Here is a 24,654-nt window from a genome sequence, read left to right on the forward strand (position 1 = left end):
TTACGTACATACCATGTTCTTAATTAATACGACAGTCGCGTGCAGTAAATTAAGTCATATCTACATATACATACACATATTTCGTGTATGGTATACATATGAAATATAACTCCATTTTTTCACTTTTTCTTTTTCGTTCAACACCTTTTATGAGCTTAAGGCCGTTTTTAGTGAAAACTTATTGTGGAAAAGCAACAATAATTTGAAAAAATGGTAGAAGTGATAGCTATTTCGGAAATCACCACACTTCCTCATTAGACTTCTTTCAGTAGGATTCGAACCGACGATCACCACTGACTCAGCCAGTTGCCTACGCACTGCGCTAAGTTTGCCTTATTAATTCTTTATGCTTATTTCCACTATTTCACTTTTGCTAATCCTACTACAATCAATCGCATCTATTCCGCTGCAACTCACTTAATCTGTTGTTGGTTTTGTTGGTTTTTGTTAATATTTCTATTATTAGAATGTTTAACATTTAGGTGTGCTCGTCCTTAAGTTATTTGTTTTTGTTATTTTTATGGCCTTATAACAATTATATTCAACAATTTTTATGAGCTTGAGGTCGTTTTTAGTTCCAGGACTTAGATTACACAAGTAAACACTGATTTTGGTGCGGCAAATATTAAAGCTGTTTTTGGTAGACTTTTTGCACTGATTACGAATACGTAAATATATAAATTTCATCAACTCCAGATTTTGAGAAAGACGAGGTAAAAGTGTCAAAAAACTGCGAGCTTTTACGATACTTTTGATGCTCCAGTAAAGAAACAAAAGACGATAGATCCCGCCTCTTAGGCTTAAATTAAAGGTAGAACTCTCAACTACCATCTCTGTAGCCTGACCTAATAGTCACATACAGTCATTTATTGAACAATAAAAAATCCTGAAAAATTGTGCAAAGCAATATATTGAGAAAAAATATGTACAGTGCCGGACAAAAGTATTGGCACAGAGAATTTTTCGCAATATATGCAAAGTTTTTTATACTAATTTATTTTCAATATTTTTTAATAAAAATATAGTTCGTACTTCACCAAAAAACATAAAAACAAACTCTCTAAACTTTGTGCAAAACTCAGGAAAATTCAATAAATTTGCATACTAATTTGCAACTTCCTACTAAGATTTTTTAGAGAAATTCTAAGTATGTAGTTTTATAGCCCAACTAACTTTAGTATAGCAAAGTGCAAGTTTGAAGTATCTAAAATATTGCGTTGATTTTTGGACATTTTTTTAGTAGAAGGTGTTGCTCATTTTCTCCATACAAAAAATAATTGTCGAACATACTTTGTACGGAAGAACCTGACTGAAAAAAAATTGCCAAAAATCAATGCGATTTTTTAGCACCTTCAAGCTTGCACTTTGTTATACTAAAATTAGTTGAACTCCATACTTAGAATTTTTCTACAAAATCTGAATAGAAAGTTGCAAATAAGTATGCAAATTTATTGAATTTTCCTGAGTTTTGCACAAAATTTAGAGATTTAGTTTTTATGTTTTTTGGTGTAGGACGAACTATATATTTATAAAAAATTATCGAAAATAAATTAGAATAAAAAACTTTTCAGATATTGCGAAAAATTCTCTGTGCCATTACTTTTGTCCGGCACTGTATATATATTTTGCTAAAATCAGATTTTGCTGTTCAATAAATGACTATAGCTGACCATCAAGTCAAAGTGCAGGAATTGCATTTTCAGTAGTCGAGAGTTCTAGCTTTAATTTGGGCGTAAGTGCAAGTTTCTATCTCCTTTTGTTTCTTTGCTGGAGCTTCTAAAATATTTCAAACACGCCATTTTTTGACAATATGACCTAGGTTTTTTTTTAATCTGGAGCTGATGAAAATCGTACACTTACGGATTCGAATTAGTTCAAAAAAGTCTATCAAAAACAGTTTTAACATTTGCCGCAACCAAATTTGTTTTTCATTTTTGTTGGCCGGTATTGGTTTAGATAAATTTTAATGTGCAAGTATAGAAAAAAAAAAAAAAAAATTATTGGTCATTTTAAGCCCCATTTATAGCTTGCCCTTGAGTGATAAGTCCATTTTGGTTTGGTACTGAAAAGGATGGTTCCGCGCGCAGAAGTTCATGTAAGTGGGAAACTTTTGACTGTCATTCACCTGGGAGTGGACAGAAGTTGTTCTTGTGCAAACGGTTCAAATCGCAGCTCACAACGTTCGGATATTTATATCCACGTATCCTCTGGGCAGCGAACAAACACCAGTTTGGGGGGGGAGGTAAAGTGAGAAGGCGCAAAACCTCGCTTGCGCTGGGTTTGGGTCCCGCCACGTTTAAACCCCGCCCAATGAAAAAGAATAAGAAGCCTCGGATGAGACGCCCTCTCCTTTTTTTTTTATGGCGAAAACGGGAAACGTAGAAAGGACTATGATTTGATGGTATGCACCTGGAATATTCGGACCCTTAATAGGGAAGGTGCCTCTGCCCGGCTGTTTGATGTCCTCGGGAAAACTAAGACTGACATCACCGCCATTCAAGAAATGCAATAGTCGGGGCGAGGTAGGCTAACCGTAGAACTTGCGACGTTTACTACAGTTTCCACGTAATGGAGCGCAAATTTGGGGTTGGATTTGTGGGGGGAGACAGACTCCGTATAGTGGAAAGGCCCCAAAAAAAAAGCAAAAAGGAGTAACTGTGCTCCGATTTTACTGTAAAGTTGAGTAATTTTGCCTGGGAATAAATAAATATGAAAAATTATAGAATTTAGCGGGCTGTCATGCCCACTATACCAGGGGAATAGGAATAACCTAGGAAGACATAAATCTGAAAAATGGTCAAAATAGGTCAAATGCCACGCCCACCAGCCATTCAAATTCCGTATTCTAATGTGGGAAGCATTCCCATCCACTAGTGAGGGGGTGCGGCTGGTCGCCAATCCACACTTTTTTTAATAGTTCTGTATTTGTATGCAAAAGTAGACCTTGCATAAAAGTTTTGCTATGTTTGGGGACACTACTACTATTCCTCGCCGCATTAAAATACAGTTTACAGATTTTAACCATATTTTAGATTTGTGTATTCCTAGGTTAATCCAAGTTACAAACCAAGTTTCATTGGAATCGGATAACATTTACCATATCCGCTCCTAGTATAAGTGGCAGCTCGCCAATTTACACCAGTTCTCATACTTTTTGTATTTTTGTACCAATCACACCCCGAATCGCATGACGCCGGAAAAATGCATAATATCTCTCAAATTTCCTTAACTCTGTAAGGACGAGGAAAAACTATGAGAACATAATTTGGAGGATTTGGAATTTTGCATACCATTGAACTTTATAATGAAGATAAAGACAATTCCAGTTTCAATCAATCATTCAACTACTATTCTATTTATAAAACATCAACTTTCTGTGCTTTTTGATAATTTCTAGAGTAGTTTTTCATAGGAAAATCCTTAAAACCCGTTAGCAGAAATATTTAGAATCGAGCTAACTACTTATTTAATTGGATATTTCACACATTTCGAAATTAGAAATTCCAGCCACCCTCATGCCACTTTGCTCCGTCGTCGAGTTCTGGCGTTCACCCGGTGGACGAACGTCTAGCCACAATCCGCATCCAAGCTAGATTCTTCAACATTTCACTAATCTGTGTCCATGCGCCGACGGAAGAGAACGACGAGGTGTCCAATGATCTCTTCTATTAGCGGTTGGGTACATATGAGCGTTGCCCCTGGAAGCTTATGATAAAAAAAAACTCCTGCTTGGCGATTTCAATGCCAAGGTGGGCAAGGAAGGTATCTTTGGCGCCACTACGGTTGCCAGACGTACTGATTTTATCAGTACAGTACTGATTTTTCAACTTTTGTACTGATTTTACTCATTTCTTCAATCAGTACGCTAAAGTCCTTATTTTTTTAAATTTGTACTGATTTTTACATAACGTTGGGTCTTGCTTAAACTGCACTGTAATAAGTAAGAAAATAATTTAATTATAGTTGACATGTTTCCAACAATGTTTGATATGCCCACGAAATTAATACAACAAAAATATCAATAGAGTTATGGGCATATCGCCGGGTCGTTACGTACCAGTTACAATAATATGACGAAGCTTAAATTATTAAAAAAGGAGGCTGACGATTTTTTGTCGAGTGTTGTTAGTTATCTCGAAAATATCTTGCAGTTTGATAACAGCAAATTTGAACATTCGAATGGTTTTTGCCTATAACTTTAGCTGCGTTTAGATGAGACGATTTTTTGACAGGCGATAATCGCCTGCAAAAGTTGACTTGCTGTCTACTTTGAGGCAAGCAATTTTTGAATCATTATTTACACAAGCGATTTTTCTTGAGCAAAGTTGAATCGCCTAGAAAATCGCCTAATGTAAGTTCAGCTTTATAATTATTTTTTTCTCAATTTACTTGTAAAAGAGGTTTGCCCACAAGACATAGAGTTAGATATTCTTTTCAGCGAATTCCTAGTCTTTCGATGAGGAAATATAGATGAAGTCCTTAAATGGTGGGCTCATTCCACGGTAATCGATACCGAATGAAACGAAAATAAACTAAAAAATATGACTGTATTATTTCTAGTAAGTAAGAGTAAATAAATCTAACTTTCAAGACTGAAAGCCAAAATTCTGAAATTTATCTCAAAATCAGATATTTTTTACTTTAGGTTGTACCATTTACAAACCCATATGAGAGGTTAATTTTTTTCAAAATTTACAAGACTGATTTTCGTAGTCTATTACCTTTTTTGCATTGTTTAAACCGTCAGTGGAGAGAGTAATTTTCAAATTTTTCGAGCAAGTACTAAATATTTTATTATATATTGAAGCAAAGCATATTTTAATGTCACGCCCGTCACAAGATACACAAAATAGTTATTTTTTGAAGGACAACACATGTTGGACAGTGTAAAAAGCTGACAAAACTAACGCTATGACACAGGGAAATATGTGCGAATTGTTTTTAAGTATTTTTATGCTTTTATTTTCGAAAAAAAAAAACCGATTATGTTGGTCACGCCCGTCACATGTCACACGATGGGAAAACTTAAGCTTTGCTGTCACAAAAAAAGTATCTGAAACGGTTTTTTCAGGTAACGGCCTCGGTTTGACAGGTAATAGCCTCATACTATTTAAAAATAAGGTACTTTACAATTACTAAGACATACAATGGAGAAGAAGAGTCCGATCAAGGATTATCCCGTCTTTAGGTGGCAGAATCTTGTGCGTGTTCGTAAAATCCGATTTTTTGAGAAATAAAGTTTGCTTAGTTGTCTAATAATGTGTATTTATGTATTCATGCTCAACTTGTCACACCCGTCACAAAGTCAAGTCACACCCGCACAGTTGAATTTGGAACATATAATCTATAATTTCCAATAGTGGCAAGCAACTTTGGCGTAAATGTTGAGAATGTTTATTTAACTATACAACGAACTATTTAAAACCATAAACAGAAGACATAATTAGCAGAAAAACTCTGATGCAAGTAAGGAGTAGTTAATTTGGATTGCGTACTCGTCACACCCGTCACAGTGACTAAAATTCAGATAACTCGTTCGGATTAAATTGTTTTTGGAATTTGTATTCCAGGCATTGTGTATATCTCGGAAACCTACCTACCAGGCAATTTAGACTTCAGCTGTAACGTGCAAGTGTTATTCCCATCCAGAAGGGAGAAGGGAGGCGATCTCTCTATATATCGACGGATCCAAGATGGATTTCGATGTAGGAGCGGGAGTCTACTCCGAGGAACGCGGTGTGGCTCTGTCTCTACGGTTGGGAAATGATACCAGCATCTTCCAAGCGGAAGTTCTAGGGATCTTAGAAGCCTGTAAACCCCTAGGCAATAGAGTTGGGCACAAGAGTAAAGCAACAATATATTCTGACAGCCTGGCTGCGTTATTGGCAATAGCGTCACCGGTTACCAAATCCAAGCTAGTTAAGGAATGCAAAGTAATATTAAGCTCAGTTTCTCAGTCAACTACCGTCTCTCTTGTCTGGGTTCCCGGACATAGGAACATAGAAGGCAAGGAGATGGCGGATGAGCTGGCGATGAATCCCAGGTGGTGGCACTGGTTTGCTCCCTTGGAATAGTCCAAAGAGAGATTAAATACTACGCATATCCTTGAAGTGGTCAGATGTACAGACTTGTAAGATAAGACTATGGCCTGACTACAACACGAAAAAGACCTTGGACCTGCTTAGCAGATCAAGGACGGAGGTATTCATAATTGTAGCAATCATCACGGGTCACTGGCCCATAGACAAACAAGCAGAAAAAATAGGTCTACCCCATGGTGTAATAATAACAAGGTGTTGTCAGTAACTTAACCTCACTTTTTCGGCAGGTCTATTCCGGTTACGCATTTTAAAGTATTAGAAAAGATGCTAATTATTTTCTACTTTTAATTTAATTTAATTTTATTTCAAATTAAATGTAGAAAAATGTATAATTACAGGTTTGTATCGTCAGATCCACACAGCTTGGACACATATTGTAACTTATAAAAAAGTAAAGGCCGTAAAATAAAGAAATTTAGTATAAGACTGTAAATAATTTTTGAAATAGATTAAAACACATAAATATCGATAATATAAGCGAAATCGTAATTTAACCAAACTGCCGCTCTATTCTAGTGTATCAGTAGTCCATTTGGCTCGATATTATGACAATGCAGCAAAAGATATTTAATATAAAAAAATCGCCTTTCATACGATTTTTGTGTACGTCTTTTTCCATTGATCACCACGATATCTTTTATATTTTATATTTTGAGGACACAAATTATACAAACCCAGCAATTTTAAATATTAATATCGTTCTGAAAACACCAAGTTCTTTAAAAATCGCGATAAAACGAAATACTAAAATGGAGTATTTTAGATACTATTTCCCAACGAATAGTAGTATAAAAATTAAGATCGGCAGCACTGGAAATAAGCATGCCGATCTTGTCAAAATTACAACAAACACGTCGCTACTGACAACACCTTGTTATTATTCCACCATGGGTCTACCCCATAATATGATTTGCCGCAGCTGTCAACTAGATGATAGCGAAGAAAGTCTCCAGCATTTCTTTCTGCATTGGGCAGCGACTAGGAAGCACTGCAACCAACCAACCTTTAACATAACCTCCCAAAATTTCACTCTGGATCCGCCACTCAAAGCATTTAATCTTGTAACTCTCTAAAAACATAAGCGTACAACTTAACAAAACAAAAGTCTTATATTTGTAAATTATCTCAGAGTTCACTCATGGAAGACCAAGCTACCAATCTCCAATCCAAATTCGGTAGAATTCTATCGAAACGGCGACACAGATTGTACATAGTCGCTTGACGCGCAATGCCTCGTATCCAAGAAATGCAATACCACGTAAAGATAGTCAAAAAACTTCACAGAGGAGCAAAAACTTTATTACCCACTTAAAAGAATTGATACAGAGTAACCAAAGTAGCATAAACATGTCTGTGTCATCTAATACGTGGTATTGCATTTACCGGATGAGAGACATAGGGGTCCAAGCAATGATGTGTTCATACTTACTTAATACAAAGCAAAATAGGCCTGCCCAATATTGCCAAGCTTTTAATCAGTGGAGTCGAGCGCCTGGGTCAGCGGTTTCACAACTGACCTTGGTTCCATGAGGTCATGGCAATTCGATTGTTGAACAATATCGGGGAAACCTGTTGGCCTCATTTTATCCTGTGATCATGTAAGCACATTACAAATTAAAGTAATAAAATTTTGCGTAATATTATAATTGCTTCTGTGTAAACAGTTTATTGGATCTACAGACATTTTCAGATTTTTGAGTTGTGACCATTTTGTATGCATTTAATGTGCGATATGAATTTACATATCTTCAAAAATGTAATAAGTAGCTACAAATTTGCTATTTTTGGTATAATCTATAGCTCTCGATTTTGTCCGCACATTTTCAAACATCCCGGGTATATGAGCAGCGAGTACTCGCACACTTGTTCAATGCTCATTACTCGAAAATTTTCGAGCATGAGCTCGAGCAATTCGCGTTTTTTCGAGTAATTTGAGCAGTGTTTTTTTATGATATTGACATTTTTGGTAGCAACTTTTTAAATTTTTCAAATTATTGATATATAATGCAAAGATTGTTACATTGGTAGTTAATAATATAATTTATTTAACATGAATTAGAAAGCAGCTGCTGACAAATACAATTTACAAATTTTCTTTAGTTTATGAAATTGTTCAAAAACTCGAAAATTTTGAACAAACATTTGAGCAGTTGAGCAATGGACGAGTTTCGAGCGAGTATCGAGCTACTCGCATTGCTCGATACCCGGGTATCTAGAGCTCTAGTATATTCGGAAACAAATTTTTTTTGTAATTTAAAAAAAACAATTTCCAAATCAAAGTCTCGCTTGCCCATATGGTTTACACGTGCTTATAAATAGTTGTATGTAAATATGTTTCATAAAGACGAACATATAGTATGCTCATATGCTTGTGGATATGAACATTCACAACATTTGGAGATACCTATTCTCTTACAAAAACGTATTTTTATATCATTTATTGCTTGTATCTCCTTATAACTACGGTGACCATCCGTTCTTTGTCCTTTGTCCTAGTCATTTATTTATTTTATACGGGACGCCAAATGTTCTGTATTTCTTTTAACCTTTCTGGTCAAATCCGTCCTTGATAAATATAAACATTTTTCCTCTTAACTACAAGATTCATAGAGCCTCATAATACCAAAAATAAGGAAAAAATATTCAAAAGTTGTTATGGGTAACTTTTAGGGCTACCTCAAATGTGTGCAATATATTGTATAAAAGTCCGCAAAGGAGCAAAACACTCAAGAAAACTCAATAAATATTTCATTGAAAATTAACTTATTTATGTACAAAATAATTGATTTTACTGCAGATATGTTGGAAGGAATATTTATATCTTTTTAAGTATCTTCAGTTAAGATTTGCATTTTTAATTTTCCCCATGAGAAGAGAATTATATAAAGGAATTTTGAAAAATTTCAGATACAATTGCAATATAAAATACAAATGACCCGTTTTAATAAACAGTCCCAGTTTTTCTGCCTTCAGTAGATCAAGAAATCAAAAACCTACCCTTTACTGCAACAATAGCGCACAAGCTCTTCAAAAACCACGGCAAAACCACCCTAATTGCCTGTTCAACTGCAACCTTTGCGGACGTTTGTACAATATATTGTACAAGCCACTTAAAACCTTTCAGTGTAAGTGTACAATATATTCTAAATTTTTTTTCCACTCAGGAAAAATATTTTAAATCCCGATAGTTTAATTTTAGCATTTTTATATTATGAAATGTTTTTATATCCATACTATGTGCTTTTATTAGCGACTCGACTATACTCGAATTTATAAAATGGTCTATCGATTTTGAAATTTACGTAAACTATTCGGGACATTCCAAAACTTCATAAACTTTAATTTGTTTTCAAAAATATGAATAAGATTTTTAGTAGCACGCTTCCAATGTTACAAAAAATTAAATGTACAATATATTGTACAAATTCAGGGAAAGGGTTAATGTCCCGTATTCGGTATTTTGGCGCCTTAACAGGTCATAAAAATGACATGCCTATGTACCAGTATGCCTATGAACCAGTGGTTGTGATTCGAATCCGGGAGCACATATCGATGGCTGAGTGGAAGATCGACCTATCCTGGCAGCTAGTTCGAAAACACTCTATCTCAGAAAACCTTTCAAGAACGCACTGCTTCAGAATTTCATTGAAAATTAAAATTTGGTTGAAGAACACCCTATTTCATTCACATTCACAAAATATTTATCTAAAAATAGATGCCAAATAAAATGCTGCTTCAAGGCTTTTGCTGAAAAAACTAGCAAAATTATTTTTTGTCCCGTATTCAGCTCCATAATTACGGTAACCGTACTTATAACTGATCGAAAATTCCAAACATGTTCCAAATGTATTTATTATATTTTTCCAACACCCTTTGTACGTTTTCTGTGGGCTTATCTGCAATGGTATTAAGCAAAGGATAATAGATCATTTACAATTTATATGCAGCTGATGTCGTACATTACTACACCACTTTTACCATGTTGCCAACAACTCACTCGTTAACTCCCCAACCCTGTAGGGAAATCCACTAGAATTAAAGTGTATCGAGTATATGTATATGGAGTCATAATACCCACCACATGCTAGGTAGAGTATTGGCATACTGTGTGATAAATTTTAATTTCCGTTTTCGTAAAGATATAAAACCTGCATATTTTATGTTTTCATTAATGATTTTTCTAAAATATGAAAAAGTATTATATATTTACATATAAATATGTATAATATACATATATAATATATAATACACATTGTATGTATCTTCTCCTTCTTATTTGGTGCTGTAACCCCCTAATGGCGATTTCGTTTCTACAAAAGATGTTGATTTCTCATCGCCCTCTTCTTAGTGTTTGTGCGCAGATGGCAAAGATAAGGTTGCATTTTTCGGTAGAAACGAAATCGGCATAAGCGATTTTGGCCGAGTTCAACAAAGCACGCCAGTGGCTTCTCTTCTATGCCAACTGACGCCAATTGGAAATGCCAAGTGAAGCCAAGTCCTTCTCCACCTGATCTTACCTCTTCCTCTGCTACCACCAGCGGGTTCCGAGTTGAATACTTTCAGAGCTGGAGTGTCGGTGTCCATTCGAACGACATGGCCAACCCAGCGGAGCCGCTGTATTTTAATTCGCTGCACTATGTCCATATCGTTGTAAAGCTCATACAGCTCATCGTTCCTTCGTCTGCAATACTCGCCGTCGCCAACGCGTAAAGGCCCGTAAATCTTCCGCAAAATCTTTCTCACGAATACTCCAAGAGCCACCTCATCGGATGTTCTCATTGTCCATGCTTCTGCGCCATATACCAGCACGGGCATGAAGTCACTTATAGAGTGTGGTTTTCGTACGTCGAGATAGGGCTTTACTCCTGAATTGCTTACTCAGTCCAAAGTAGCACTTGTTGGCAAGAGTGATTCTGCGTTCAATTGCCATGCTGACATTGTTATCAGTGTTAATGCTGGTTCCCAGGTAAATGAAATTCTCTACTTTCTCGAAATTATAACTGTCAACAGTAACGTGGGTGCCAAGGCGCGAATGTGCTGTCTGTTTGTTTGATGACAGGAGATACTTCGTCTTGTCCTCGTTTACCACCAGAACCATTCGCTTTGCTTCCTTATCCAAGTTGGAAAAGGCAGAACAGACTTCGTGGTTTTTTGTACCTATGATGTCGATGTCATCGGCATAAGCCAGGAATTGCACGCTCTTGTAGTAAATTGTTCCTGAGCGGTTCAGGTTCTATGTATGTGTAAATATAATATCATCAAAATTTTTAATGGACATTTCTAAAATGGTAAGTTGGAAAAAAAAAATACATCATTTAAACTTTTTTCGTATTATCATCTAATTTAATACCAAAAGCCTCTTTTTTCGCAGGCTAAAGCATACAGGGTGTCCCAGAAGTAACGTGCCAAACTTTAGGGGAAGGTAGGTGGGGGGGTGAGCTCCCTGATAAACAAAAAATTTTCAAGTAAAAGTCACCGTTTTTGAAATCTTTACATTTTTCCGAATTTAAAAAAAATCGTGCCTTTTCATGTGTTTTCTTTAACTGCAACTACAAACCGGGCAATACTTAGTAAATTTTGTATGTAATTCTCGGCCCCTTACTGTTTGATTTGTACATCAACGATCTGCCGAAGGTATTAAAGCACAATAAAATTCAAATGTACGCTGATGATGTGCAATTGTATTTGAGCTGCCCACTTCACTCATTGAACCTATGCATACAGAACCTCAATAGTGATTTAGACCTCGTTCACGAGTGGGCAAGTAACAATGGTTTGGTCTTAAATCCAAACAAATCCCAATGTATAGCTATTTTTAAAAAACATTTTGACCTCAACGTTTATGATACAGTCTCATTGAACAGAACTGTGATACCATATGTGACCTGGTCTACGAAAAGGGAGCTTACGTGCGAAAACTAGTTTTCTGTGAAAAAGCTGTTAAAAGTAAGCAACTCGTTTCGTCAGTTTCTCATTATCTCGTTAATTGTTCTCCGCGCCGGACGTCCAGTAAGTGTTGTTGTCGGTCCAGTAAGTGTTGTTGTTGGCCCAGTAAGTGTTGTTGTTGGTCGGAATATTATTATAGTTTTATTATTAATATTATTATTATTATTATTAATATTATTATTATTTTTAGTACACTTCTAAGCAAGTTAGGATTTTCTGCTTTTCACCACGTGAAAAAGCATCTCATCTTCCATCCGAATCAACCAAAAAGTGAAAATTGATTTTTTGACACCTAAGCCCCCTTTCCGTAGACCAGGTCACATATATTGATGTAGCTAAGAACCTGGGCGTACTATTTAACAGAACACTAACGTGGGATAATCATGTCTATAGCACAATTGGTAGAGTATATGCTATGCTAAGGTATTTATGGTCAACACAACACCTAACGCCGATGCCCACTAGAATGTTAATCGCGAAATCTTACTTGCTACCAACGCTGTTGTACGGTTGCGAACTCTACGCTAACAGCGATAGTCAATGCAATAAAAAACTCAAAGTGCTTTACAATAACATCGCCAGGTATATATATAGCAAAAAACGGTATGACCACATTTCGCAATGGGCTCGTAAGATAACTTCAATATCACTCGACGATATGCTGAAGCTCAAGTGCCTTACAATGCTTCAGAAAATCTTATTCTCAGAGGAGCATCCGCATCTCAAAAATCGTCTTCAAATTACTCAATCGTCACGATTACAACAGCTTTTGCACCTGAAATTCAATTCTGTCATATCTGAGCGTCAGTTTTTCGTCTATACTATTCGCCTATGGAACAAATTACCCCTTAAACTCAGGGCTATTAAGGACACATTGCACTTTAAAATAGCATTACTTAGACACTATGCTGACTAAATGAAAATTTGTAACTATTTAACTCGCGTCAGTCACCTCAACTCTAACCGCTAAATTACTGTATTTTTCTTCATTCTCTTCAATCCTACACTTTATGAATAATTTTATAAGTTTTAGATGTTAAGTTCAAATTTTATACATTTTAATATCGTATTATATTGTAATATTCTCAGTATCTAACACTGAAATATAACCTGTGGTTGTTGTGTTAGACTACTTTAATAAATAAATAAAAAAATACTTCCAGATAGTTGCCTCTCCATACTCTAATGCAATGTAGTTAAAATATATTAAATTAGGACTATTTCTGGATTTATAACTTTTTGATATTTTCTTCCCCAACTTTGACTATCTCGGGTGAAAAAAAATGTACTGAGCTATAACTTTACATTACTTAAAAAATTGCTCATGTAATAAAGATTTCAGAAAGGTGCCACACTTACTGTTTTGAATAGAAAAAAAAAGTTATAGTTATAGTTTGTGGGTAATGGACTGAGACACGCTAGAATGTACTTAATAGATTTAAATTGAATTTGCTCTTGTTACCGTCAAATGACATGCTAAATAGTACAAAGGTACAGAATTACTTGCTTCTGACATTATTTTATGTTACTTACCGGAATTCGGACTAGAGTCTATAACAAGGGCTATATCTATCAATATTTTGTGTGAAGGATGGGTTCATTCATTTATTAATAAAATATGCTCAAATTGGCGACCTTCTACTCTAATACAAGCTCGGCACCTTTTAAGAAAAGACGCTTTTAGAGATCTTAAACTCAATTGGGCTATCTCAGCAGCAGCTCCATTTATTTGTTCCCGCAAATGCTCTTCGTTTTGAATTGTTTTTGAATAAATTTTGTCCTTAAGACAGCCCCAGTAGAAAAAATCTAATGGATTCAGATCTGGCGATCGAGTGGGCCACGTGATTGGCCCGTATCGTCCAATCCGTCGGCGAGGATAAGTTTCGTCTAAATGAGCTCTTACTTCACGCCCGTAGTGAGCAGGGCACCCGTCATTTTGCCGCCATAGTCTTCGCCGCAGGTTTAAGGGTACATCTTCCAAAAGAGTTGGAAGCCGTTCCTGAAGGAACTCTAAATAACTGTGAGAGTTGAGCGTTGGCGGCAGTTCCACAGGTCCCAATATCTGACAATTAAAAATACCGCACCATAAATTTATTTTGTACCGGTACTGCGAACGATCTCTCTCATTTCGTGAGGATTGTCTATCTGCCAACTGTGAAGGTTATGTAAATTAAAATAACCATCACGTTTGCATGATGATTCATCGCTCCAAATTATATTATTAAAAAAGTTGGGGTCTGATGCATGCATTCGCAACATTTCACGGCAAAATCTAACCCTCGACAGGTAATCTCTTTCCTGTAGAGCCTGAACACGTTGAATGTGGTAGGGATGAAATCGATGGTCTTTTAAAGCTTTGTGAACTGTAGTTTTTGGTATTCTCGTCCGTCTTTCCATCATTCTCACTGAAGTCGATGGACCTAGTTCCACTTCCTCTAACACAGCTTCGACATCTACCGTTGAAGGACGTCCTGTTTCGCCGCCACGCCTTCCAGGTATGCAACCTTAAAAAAGTGAAAAATGATAGTTAACAAGCAAGCAAACAAGAAAGGTGTAAAAATCACTTACCTTCATATATTTCTATATGGGTCCGAGCGAATACTTCACGACCCGGATGTCGACGATTGGGGTATCGCTCTGCATAGGGTCTTTGAGCAGCTCTGGCATTACAGCAAGCTTCACCGTAAATTAGGTGAATATCCGCATATTCATGCGACGTATACTGCGTGTTCTCTGTCATAATATTAATAACACAATGTTCGAAGGGTCCAATTTCACAAAATCCACTTTCACTAATTCCGGTAAGTAACACAAAATAATGTCAGGAGCAGGTAATAATGTACCTTTGTACTATTTAGCATGTCATTTGACGGTAACAAGAGCAAATTCAATTTAAATCTATTAAATACATTCTAGCGTGTCTCAGTCCTTTACCCACAAAAGCAGCTATAACTTTTTTTTTTCTATTCAAAACAGTAAGTGTGGCACCTTTCTGAAATCTTTATTAAATGGGCAATATTTTTATGTAATGTAAAGTTATAGCTCAATACATTTTTTTTTACCCGATATAGTCAAAGTTGGGGAAGAAAATATCAAAAAGTTATAAATCCAGAAATACTCCTAATTTTATGATGGTTCCTTAATATATTTCAACTACATTGCATTTGAGTATGGAGAGGCAACTATCTGGAAGTATTTTACATAAAAAATTTACTAAGTATTGCCCGGTTTGTAGTTTCAGTTAAAGAAAACACATGAAAAGGCACGATTTTTTTCTCGAACGCTGGATTCTTATATATCAGTAGAAGCTCAGTATTTCAACTCAAAATACGACTTGTGCACTGCTACGCTTTATAACCAACAGTTAGAGGTATTAATGTAAACCTATATCTACTTCTACTTAAATTTTTTTTTCCTTCCAGTTTTAAATGATTGTAATATCTCCAACAAGGTTCAATCAATAACTTACGATAGTGCAGCAGTTATGAATGCTGTGGCACAGAAACTATTAAATATATGTGATATTATTAAGTGCAACGCTCATCTTCTGCAGTTGGTTGTTAAGGATGCAATTCACAGTATATACAGTAATAAACCTTTTCGCAGGTTTTCACCAATTGGTCCCCGAGGAATACTTTTGGGTTGTGTGCAGAGTTTTCGTTTTTCACGCACGGCAACACTTACTGTGGGGAATTTCGCCTCATGATTAGAAAAAGTTCTTTTTGTGGATAAAATATACATAATTTTGTGTTATTTATGTATAAGCAAAATGTAGGTTAAGTATAGTATCAATGCTTAATTAAGAATAATATCAGTAGTTAAGTACATAATTAACGCTTGTGTTTCTATAAACTGGAAAATCACATCGTATTTTTTATTAAAAGCGTGAATTTTGTGAATTTATCAAGGAAAACTCTAAATTTCTGAATTTATTTAAGTCTTTATTCCAAAAAAACACAAGGCTTATTTAGTTATAGAGACTCCAATGCCTGCCAGCGCATCCGCCCAGACAGCTCATTAAGCACACCCAAGATTGAGCGGAACTCCTCAAAAATACTTAACATCAAAGTATATAATGTCACATATATGAATCATACACACATACAATACCAATTGCTATGAATTGCTACCGTAAAATTTCAGGACACGCATTTGCTTGGAGACTTCGTTGGTCATGGTGGTCATAAGTTCAGCCAACACATTCAATGGTCCATTGCCCGGAGCTGCTCCTACATGATGAGTAGATTTTAGTGCCATTTAGCAATTATCCCTTTAAAATTATAAGAAAAGTGTTTGTTTACCAAATTACCTGTGCCACTCTGCCATGGTACGGTTGTTTCTCCCTTTCATACCACAGTAATTCTGTATGCAACTCTGAATTAGCAAAATTCATGCTTCTTCTCATTATCAACCCCGATCAGATTTTACCCCCGATGACTACTCAAAAAGGTTTATTACTGTATATACTGTGATGCAATTGGAGCCGTTCCACAGATTACTTAAATATACAAGAAAGCCAAAAATGTGTCTTCTTATTTCCATCGCTCAAGCGTGGCCAAAAATACTCTTTCAGTTCGCTATGTACAGTAGGGAACAGCGTTGCCGCTTTGCTAATTTTTAACCAAAATTGGTAATTCTTTTTTCTTTATTCATCAAGTTTGGTAATTTGGTAATTTTTTATTCAATTTGGTATCTTTTTTAATTCTGTTTTACATGTCAAATAGGTCAATATTGGTTCTGATTCCACATTAGTAAGTAGACCGTAAGCGTTTCCTTTTATAGAAATACCAGGTAATCCTGAGAGTTTCGCAAGGCGAAAGTTGTTCAAGCGTTCCTTGGCTACTAGAATGGTGTGTTCTTTAACAAACGGCTTGAAAGTGGCTCTTGCTAAGTATATCCACCGTGTCCTCTCCTGGAAGGTTTGGGGTGGTACTACCTTTCCCTGTCAGTTCGTCAGCTTTTCAATTACAATACGTATGTTCTCGTTCAAAAAGCTACGGCATTCAGCGGGGCTTCAATCTGTCTATGTGTGAGTCGAAAGCTTTCCTTCGAGCGTTGAATGTTTGATATATTTTCTTGTCACTTGTTTACATACAGTGGTCGAAAAAATTATAGCCGCACCATATTTTGAAAAGTTTTAAGATATTATTTTTTTAGTAATTTAATTTTGGTTATTTTTTATAATAATTTTGTTCTTTCTTTAACAGAGTTCTAACAAATTCAAACTTTGTTCAATATTTAAAAAAATTCAACAAACTTTCGTAAAAATTTTAGGTTAATGGAGCGCTGTTTGCCTGAAAAGCTTGGTATCTTCGGATATACATATGTACAGACTAGAGATGTTGCGAATGTGGAATTTTTGACATCCGCGGATGAGAATGCGGATGCGGATGTTTATAAGGTAACATACGCGGATGCGGATGCGAATGCGGATGTCATGTATTTTTAATAAATAATTTAGGTGTGTAAATTAGGTGACTTAGGTAAATAAAAAATGGAAAGATTAGTAATTTTTAATAATCTGCCTTATCCTGAGTTTTGCCCGAAAATTTATATTCCGCCCATAGTAAATACATGAAAACCAAAAGTGAAAAGTGAACGGGCTCGGGAAAAATGAAACTCATGATAAGACTGAATGTTTTTTTAGTACTTGAATTTAAAAATTGGAACACTGTATTTCATAAAAACTTTTTAAAGGGTCGTAAATCAAACCGGCGCCACTATATAACTACTCGCTCGAGGCGACAACCTTGAAAAGCTTGAAACTTGGCAAAATGTAAATTCTTTTCGATTGACACTGCATAAGTTGAGAGGACTTGCAGTTATATTTATTTATTTTTATTGCGGTGCAATAATTACTTTCTGAGAATTTCATCCGGCCCCCAAATGTCGGATGTATCCTCCTGACTTTAATCTTCACAATCTAGCATCATGGCACGATCGTTGTTTAAACACCGTTGTGTTCCAAAGAATTCTTAATTCTCATTCTTTTGGTTGTTTCGGAATTTGGTGAACCTGTCACGTCATCAGCGTTTTTCGATTTTAGTTTTTGTAACTAATTTTTAATGCTTTCTTCTGTGACTGGTGAGATATACGTGTTATCAGTGCACTTGCATAATATTCTAGGGACCGAAAATAACAGTTATTTTTTTCGAGTTAAATTTGGCCTAATATTTTTTTTTCCGAAATAAACGTCCTTTCCGGATAATAAACAAAGCGCTTATCCAAATATAACAGATTTGCTATCGTATGAAAGAGGACTAAAATAGCTTTTAAACAGAAAAAGTGAACGAAGATTACAACCTCAATTTATAATTTTTTTTTATAATCTAATACTAAAGAAATTCATATAAATACATACCTGACCCATATATGTAATACTTCTATATAAGCTACCCAGCAGAAAAAAATTATCAATTGATAAAAAATAACCTACTTGTAGTTAGCTTTTATGCGGGATTTCTATAAAATATATAACTTGTGGTTAGCTACAAAAAGCTAACTTGAAACAAATGGACAAGTAATGCAGGAGCAAAGCTCGAGATTGTTTTCTTTAAACGAGTTTCAATTTAAAAATCCTGCACTTCGCAAATACTTTTTCGAATTGAGTACAAATAAAAGGGAGATCGAAATTTCATATTATCATTTTGAAGTTATGTCTGACGGAGTGGACCTGCAGCAGAATATTAACACGAATATGAAATGTAATAAAATAAATAAAGTAAATAAAAAAAATAAAAAAATAAAAAAAATATTTTGTTTTTCCTATTGATATTTTATGTCCAAAAGTAGTTAATTACAAGCTAGTTACATCAAATGCGGCGTGCCCCTGCGTAAGCCCGTGCGTAAGGGCCGGAGTATTTGCTGTCAGCACGAACTCGTGCGTGCATGGGTGTTCAGTAAAATTTCATAAAAGCACGAATAAGCACGAAAAAGCCCGTTGTTAATACTACAAATTTAGATAAGCTTTTGTTTATATACAAAAAAAAATAAAAAATTGTACGTATTAAAACTCTTTTGATAAGAGAAAAGCAAAAAAAGAAATATTTGGAAACCGATAGCTAAATTAAAATACTTAGTAGTTTTGTTTTCATATCTGTACATAAAATACTTTCCAGTTCTTCTACTTCCCAGAAAATATATGTATTATAAAAAGCATTGATGTGAGAAATTGATTCGCTCAAATAAATATACATATATACATAAACACAAAATTAAAAATATATACATATGTATACACACAATAAAAGTTGGCTCTTTATTTCCGGGCTGGGACGTGTCCTGTCGTGCCGGGCCGGGCCCTCCTAAAATTCTTAACGTGCAGGCTCGTGCGTGTTTTTGAAAGTTGATTTTGCACTCGTTCCGGGCCGGGCCTGAAAATTTAGGCCCGTGCCCATCTCTAATCTGTACTGCCAATATAGCAATATTACATATATGACCTGACCCAAGGGTTGTTCTATGGTTATTAATTAACCTTTTTTTATTGAAATATTTTTCAATATGTGGCTTTCCTCGTTTAGACATTTCAGTTTTAAAGCTATTTAAGTCCTCTTTCATTTGATACCAAACTTGTTTGATTTGGATAAGCGATCTGTTTATTATCCGGAGGGGACATTTATTTCGAAATAAAAATATTTGGCCAAGTTTAACTCGTAAAAAAACTGTAATTTTCGGTCCCTTCAATATTCGCATTCGCAAAAGATCCGCATTGATTTTTGGGAATGCGAAAGCGAATGTTAAAATTAATGCGGAAGCTCCGCGGCTGCGAATGCGAATATTCGCAACAACCCTGGTACAGACATATCGAGCCCTAACTGCCAAAACAACGTAAACGAAATTTTTTTCAAAATTTTCTTTTCGATGCTCTAGGAACATTTCCGCGTCAAAAATAAATTTTTTTAAAAATGTCGGTAACGTTATTTTGGCGGTTAGGGCTCGATATGTATGTTTGTACAGTTCTGCACATAAAATAAGTTTGGTAATTTTTGGTTGAATTTGGTAACATTTTCCGAGGATTTTGCTAAAAGATAAAAAAATTTTGGTTCTGGCAAAATTTCTTTTAGTTTCACTTTTATTTCAACATATCTTGATTAAAAGAAAAATACTGATAAAAATAAAATTTTTCATAAAAACAGGATTGGAATATTAAAATTCCTGCTCTTATTTTTTTTGTTTATATGATAGCACGGCCGCGTAATCATAGCCAACTTATGTACAGTAGCCAACTTATGTACAGTAGCGGAAAAAATTATAGCCTCATCAAATTTTGACAAGTTTTAAAATATTATTTTTGTTGTTATTTAATTTCGGTTAGTTTTTTATAGTTCGTTCTTTACCAACATGCGTATAAATACAGCTTTAAAGGCAGTGTCACACGATTGGGTATTTGCCAAAATTTTGTGCAAATCGTATCTCATTTGTTTGAGCACCCAAAATATTTTTCACTATCCCAATCACGAAAATTAATTTATTGAAAATTTTCAATAGAACATCGCTCTATTGTACCAATCTTTTGACTACAAAAAAAATTTCCAATTTTTTTTACCAATAGCCTAATAAAAAAATTTACAAATCTGTACAAATGTACCAATCGAGTGACGCTGCCTAAAAATTTATGCAATTTAAAAAAAAAATCTACAAATTTTCGTTAAAATTTCGAGTTTTTTAATTAAATTTTGAGTATGCAGTTTTGTAGCCCACTGAATTCTAGTAGAATAAAGTACACGTTTCAAATGGCTAAAAATGTCGATTGATTTTTTAGAATTTTTTATGTTCGAAATTCGTACGAACGTTTGTTGAATTTTTTTTGAATATTGCACAAATGAGTAGTCCACTTGCAAACAGCGTTTTGTGATTTTATAAAAGTGAGCCATAAATTAAAAAAACCGTCTACAACAACAAGTAACATCCAAATTGTATATTTCTCTTTATTATCTGAAAATTTGGATAAACAAGAGCCTAATAACATTAAAAAACAATATCGCAGTGTGGTAGTTTTTGCAAATTTTATATATAAAAATTGATTATAGCGAGTTTTCATACAGTAACTTTTACATAGCTATCTTTTTTTAGCTTTTCGCGTTCAGAACACCTACATCCCCCCCTAAATACGACCTTGGTTACAACAGTGCTATGTAGCGCAAAAACTGTACCGATGTCTTTTGTCTGTCCTCTAATAAATCGGTTTACTCAAAATCATATATCAGCATCATCTACTGATGGAATAAATGAAAAATTATTTAAAGAATGTGCCACAAAATCTTTTTTCAAAAGATTTAACATTGGAAACAGTTGCTTCTTTTGTAGCAAAATTTTTGGATCCACGGTATAAAAATTTATATGGCGAAGATGTTAAAACAAAAACCATAATTCACGAGTTTGTAAGAAACTATTTAGAATAGGAGAAATCAACAAATGTGCCAGAGGCCAATGTAGAATCCATGGATTTGGAATTTTTTGTTTGACGATGACACGTTGCTCAACGACGTGACGTCGCAGTTAGATTTATATATTGCAGAACCACAAGTTGGTCATAATATTGATCAAATAACACAAGCGTTATCTATGTATTTTAGTAACTTCAGCTGAGTCAGAGCGTATATTTTCTATTGGTGGAAACATTGTCTCAACGAAGAAGCTGTCTACTGCCACAAAATGTACACCATCTCACATTTTTATGCCATAGACGTTTCTTAAAAGAAGTTAAGATATTATAGGGTTTTCAATATTGATGTTTTTAAAAAACTATGGTATCCATATAAATATATTTACATTTATGGCATCCATATAAATATATTTACATTTATGTTGTATTTCATCCTTTAAAATAGAAATAAATGGTTCTTGAATATGGAAATAACATATTTTGGCAATTCACAATGTGTCTTACACTGAGGGAAATAATGCATAGTAAAAATGAATACTTTATATTTGATTATCGTTTAAAAATATTCGTATTTAAAAATAATATTTTCATACAAAATTTATTACGCACGTATTTGACTGTTCACATCTGTGGACGTATATGTATGTGTACATACCCTGCAGGGAAAACGCGGACTAGTGAATCAAATTTCTAGTTCCGTACTAGATCCCCACCAGTCCAAAATCGGCGAAAAGTGGTACTTTTAATATACTAATTTTTTCAGTTTTTTTTTCACTAGAAATCGATATCTGAAGTGACGACTTTAGAAATGGTTCGGAACTATAGAAAAAGGGATGCAGAACGAACTAGATCTTATTTGTCGAATTTAGAACAAGTTCGGAACTATCGAATAAGGGATGCAGCGGGGGGCTTGTTTACTTTACATAGATATGTGTTCGGAGGTTTTTTCGTTCAAATACGCTTCTATTCTGCGCTTCGCAGATGCTGTTTCATAGCCTGGTAATACAAAACTAAAATTTGTGTTAACATTTCAATTTTTTTTAGTTTTTTTCGCCAGAAATCTATATCTAAAGTGACGAATTTAGAAATGGTTCGGAACTATAGAAAAAGGGATGCAGAACGAACTAGATCCTATTTGTCGAATTTAGAACTATTTCGGAACTATCGAATAAGGGATGCTGCGGGGGGCTTGTTTACTTTACATAGATATGTGTTCGGCGGCTTTTTCATTCAAATACGCTTCTATTCTGCGCTTCGCAGATGCTTTTTCATAGCTTGGTAATACAAAATAAAATTTGTGTTAACATTTCAACATCTTGGGACCGTCTGAAATCTAAGAAGCGAGCACCTCTGCAAACTCAGCTACAGCTAAAGGTATGTAAACGTACATTTCTTAAAATTTCAAAACGAAAACTCCTTTCTTCCAAAATAACTTAAAAGCGCACACACGGAAGAACCAAAAAGATTGAAAAATCATGATACTTTTTCTTTCGTCTGTCGATTTTAGAACTGGTTCGGAACTATAGAATTTAGGACTAGTTCAGAACTATCGAAAAAGGGATGCAGCGGAGGGCAATTGACACTTCCTAGGACATCGTCATGTTAAATTCGCCAGTTGCTTGCATGCAAAAGAGATTTATTGCGAACCAGTACGTTGTCTAAATGTACTAGAAGCGCACCAGTTCAGAACTAGAGATTTCCCCCACAGGGTAAAATCGCACACACGGAGGTACCATAAAGATGGAAAAATCATGATACTTTTTTCATCCGTCTGTCGATTTCAGAACTGGTTCGGAACTATAGAATTTAGGACTAGGTCGGAACTATCGAAAAAGGGATGCTGCGGGCGGCAATTGACACTTCCAAGGACATCGCCATTTTAAATTCGCCAGTTGCTTGCATGCAAAACAGATTTATCGCGAACCAGTACTGGGTCTAAATGTACTAGAAGCGCACCAGTTCAGAACTAGAGAATTTCCCTACAGGGTACACATCCCAAGCATGCATAGCGCCGCTCTGAGAGCGGTGACAATACACACATAGATACATAGTACACACATGTTTATCCGTACAAATCACGTGCTGTGGTGTTGATGGATATTAAACATTTGAAAAAAAATTTATATGGCTGGGTGTAGCTGAGTGCGCAAAGATGCTTGCCACAAGTTGTTAATATCCGGAGATGTTCCGGTTCGAATTGCACTGCAGGCAACATGCAAATTAAATTTTTCTTTTTAGGTTTTGTCTTGATTATTCACTTCACGGATGCTTTTTCAGTACGAACGCGGTCATTTTAATATGCGCGTAATTGAATTGAATATTTACCAATAAACAGTACTTTCGTTGACGTTTATAGTAAGATCAATTAAGTTTCTATTTGATTTTAATATTTTTTTCCCCTCATTGTAAGTAGCGTATTGCAAACAAACTTACCAAAAAAATGTCCTTAGCATTGATACCAAAGATTTAGTAAAAATTATTAATTAATATGGGATAGAATTAAATTTTATTTCCTCCACTATTTTGCTGCACATACCTTTATTTTTTTCAAAAAAAGTTTGCTTTAATTTTGCACATGCAGTCTTACATATTAATGTAACAAAACTATTGATACATTTATTTTAATGTAAATCCAAAAAAAACTCGAACTTAAAATATTCGATTAACCGAAAACGAACGAACCGAATAATCTAAAGTGAACGGTTAATCGTGTAGTCGACAGCTTTCGACTACTCGAATAATGCTTACCGATTAATATTAGTCGACTTCAGTCACATTCGAATAATTCGGTTAATCGATTAAGGCCCCCCCCCCCCCTTCCCTTTTCACACCAAGCTGATATTGTAAGTAAAGGAACATTAAAAAAACGCTTTAAGTTTGCAACTTCTTCAACTCTTTTTAAGATTTAATTAAATACAAAGATATTTCTAATAAATACATTGGTCGTAAATGGAAATTCCTTGAATGGACTGCGTTACGTTATGATATAAAATAAAACGGCCAACAATGAGTAGTAAAACAGACCTATATAACCCCTTCAATTCATTTAAATAGGATTGTACAAAACAATATTTGCGATTTAATTAAAGTCTCAAGAAAGTTATGCGCGCCGAAAGTAATTCACTACATTTTAATTGCCGTCGATTTTCGCGTCACCGCAAGGCTATGAAAGTAAAACCTAGCAAATATGTATAAACCGTACGCAATTAAACCAGAAATTGA

At 35.0% G+C, this 24,654-nt stretch overlaps 1 protein-coding gene across 1 annotated transcript in view; it reads left to right on the forward strand.

Moving 5' to 3' along the window:
- The window catches only part of LOC118738358, a 40,636-nt gene extending 24,352 nt beyond the window's left edge, over positions 1-16,284 (forward strand). The window contains exon 4 of the mRNA XM_036469279.1: positions 16,191-16,284. Coding sequence (XP_036325172.1) covers positions 16,191-16,284 — 94 coding nt within the window. The remainder of the gene's footprint in view (positions 1-16,190) is intronic.
- Positions 16,285-24,654: the final 8,370 nt, after the last annotated feature.

Source organism: Rhagoletis pomonella, unplaced genomic scaffold (genome assembly GCF_013731165.1).
Source record: "Rhagoletis pomonella isolate Grant_MI unplaced genomic scaffold, Rhpom_1.0 Rhpom_scaffold_00004, whole genome shotgun sequence".
NCBI lineage: Eukaryota > Metazoa > Arthropoda > Insecta > Diptera > Tephritidae > Rhagoletis > Rhagoletis pomonella.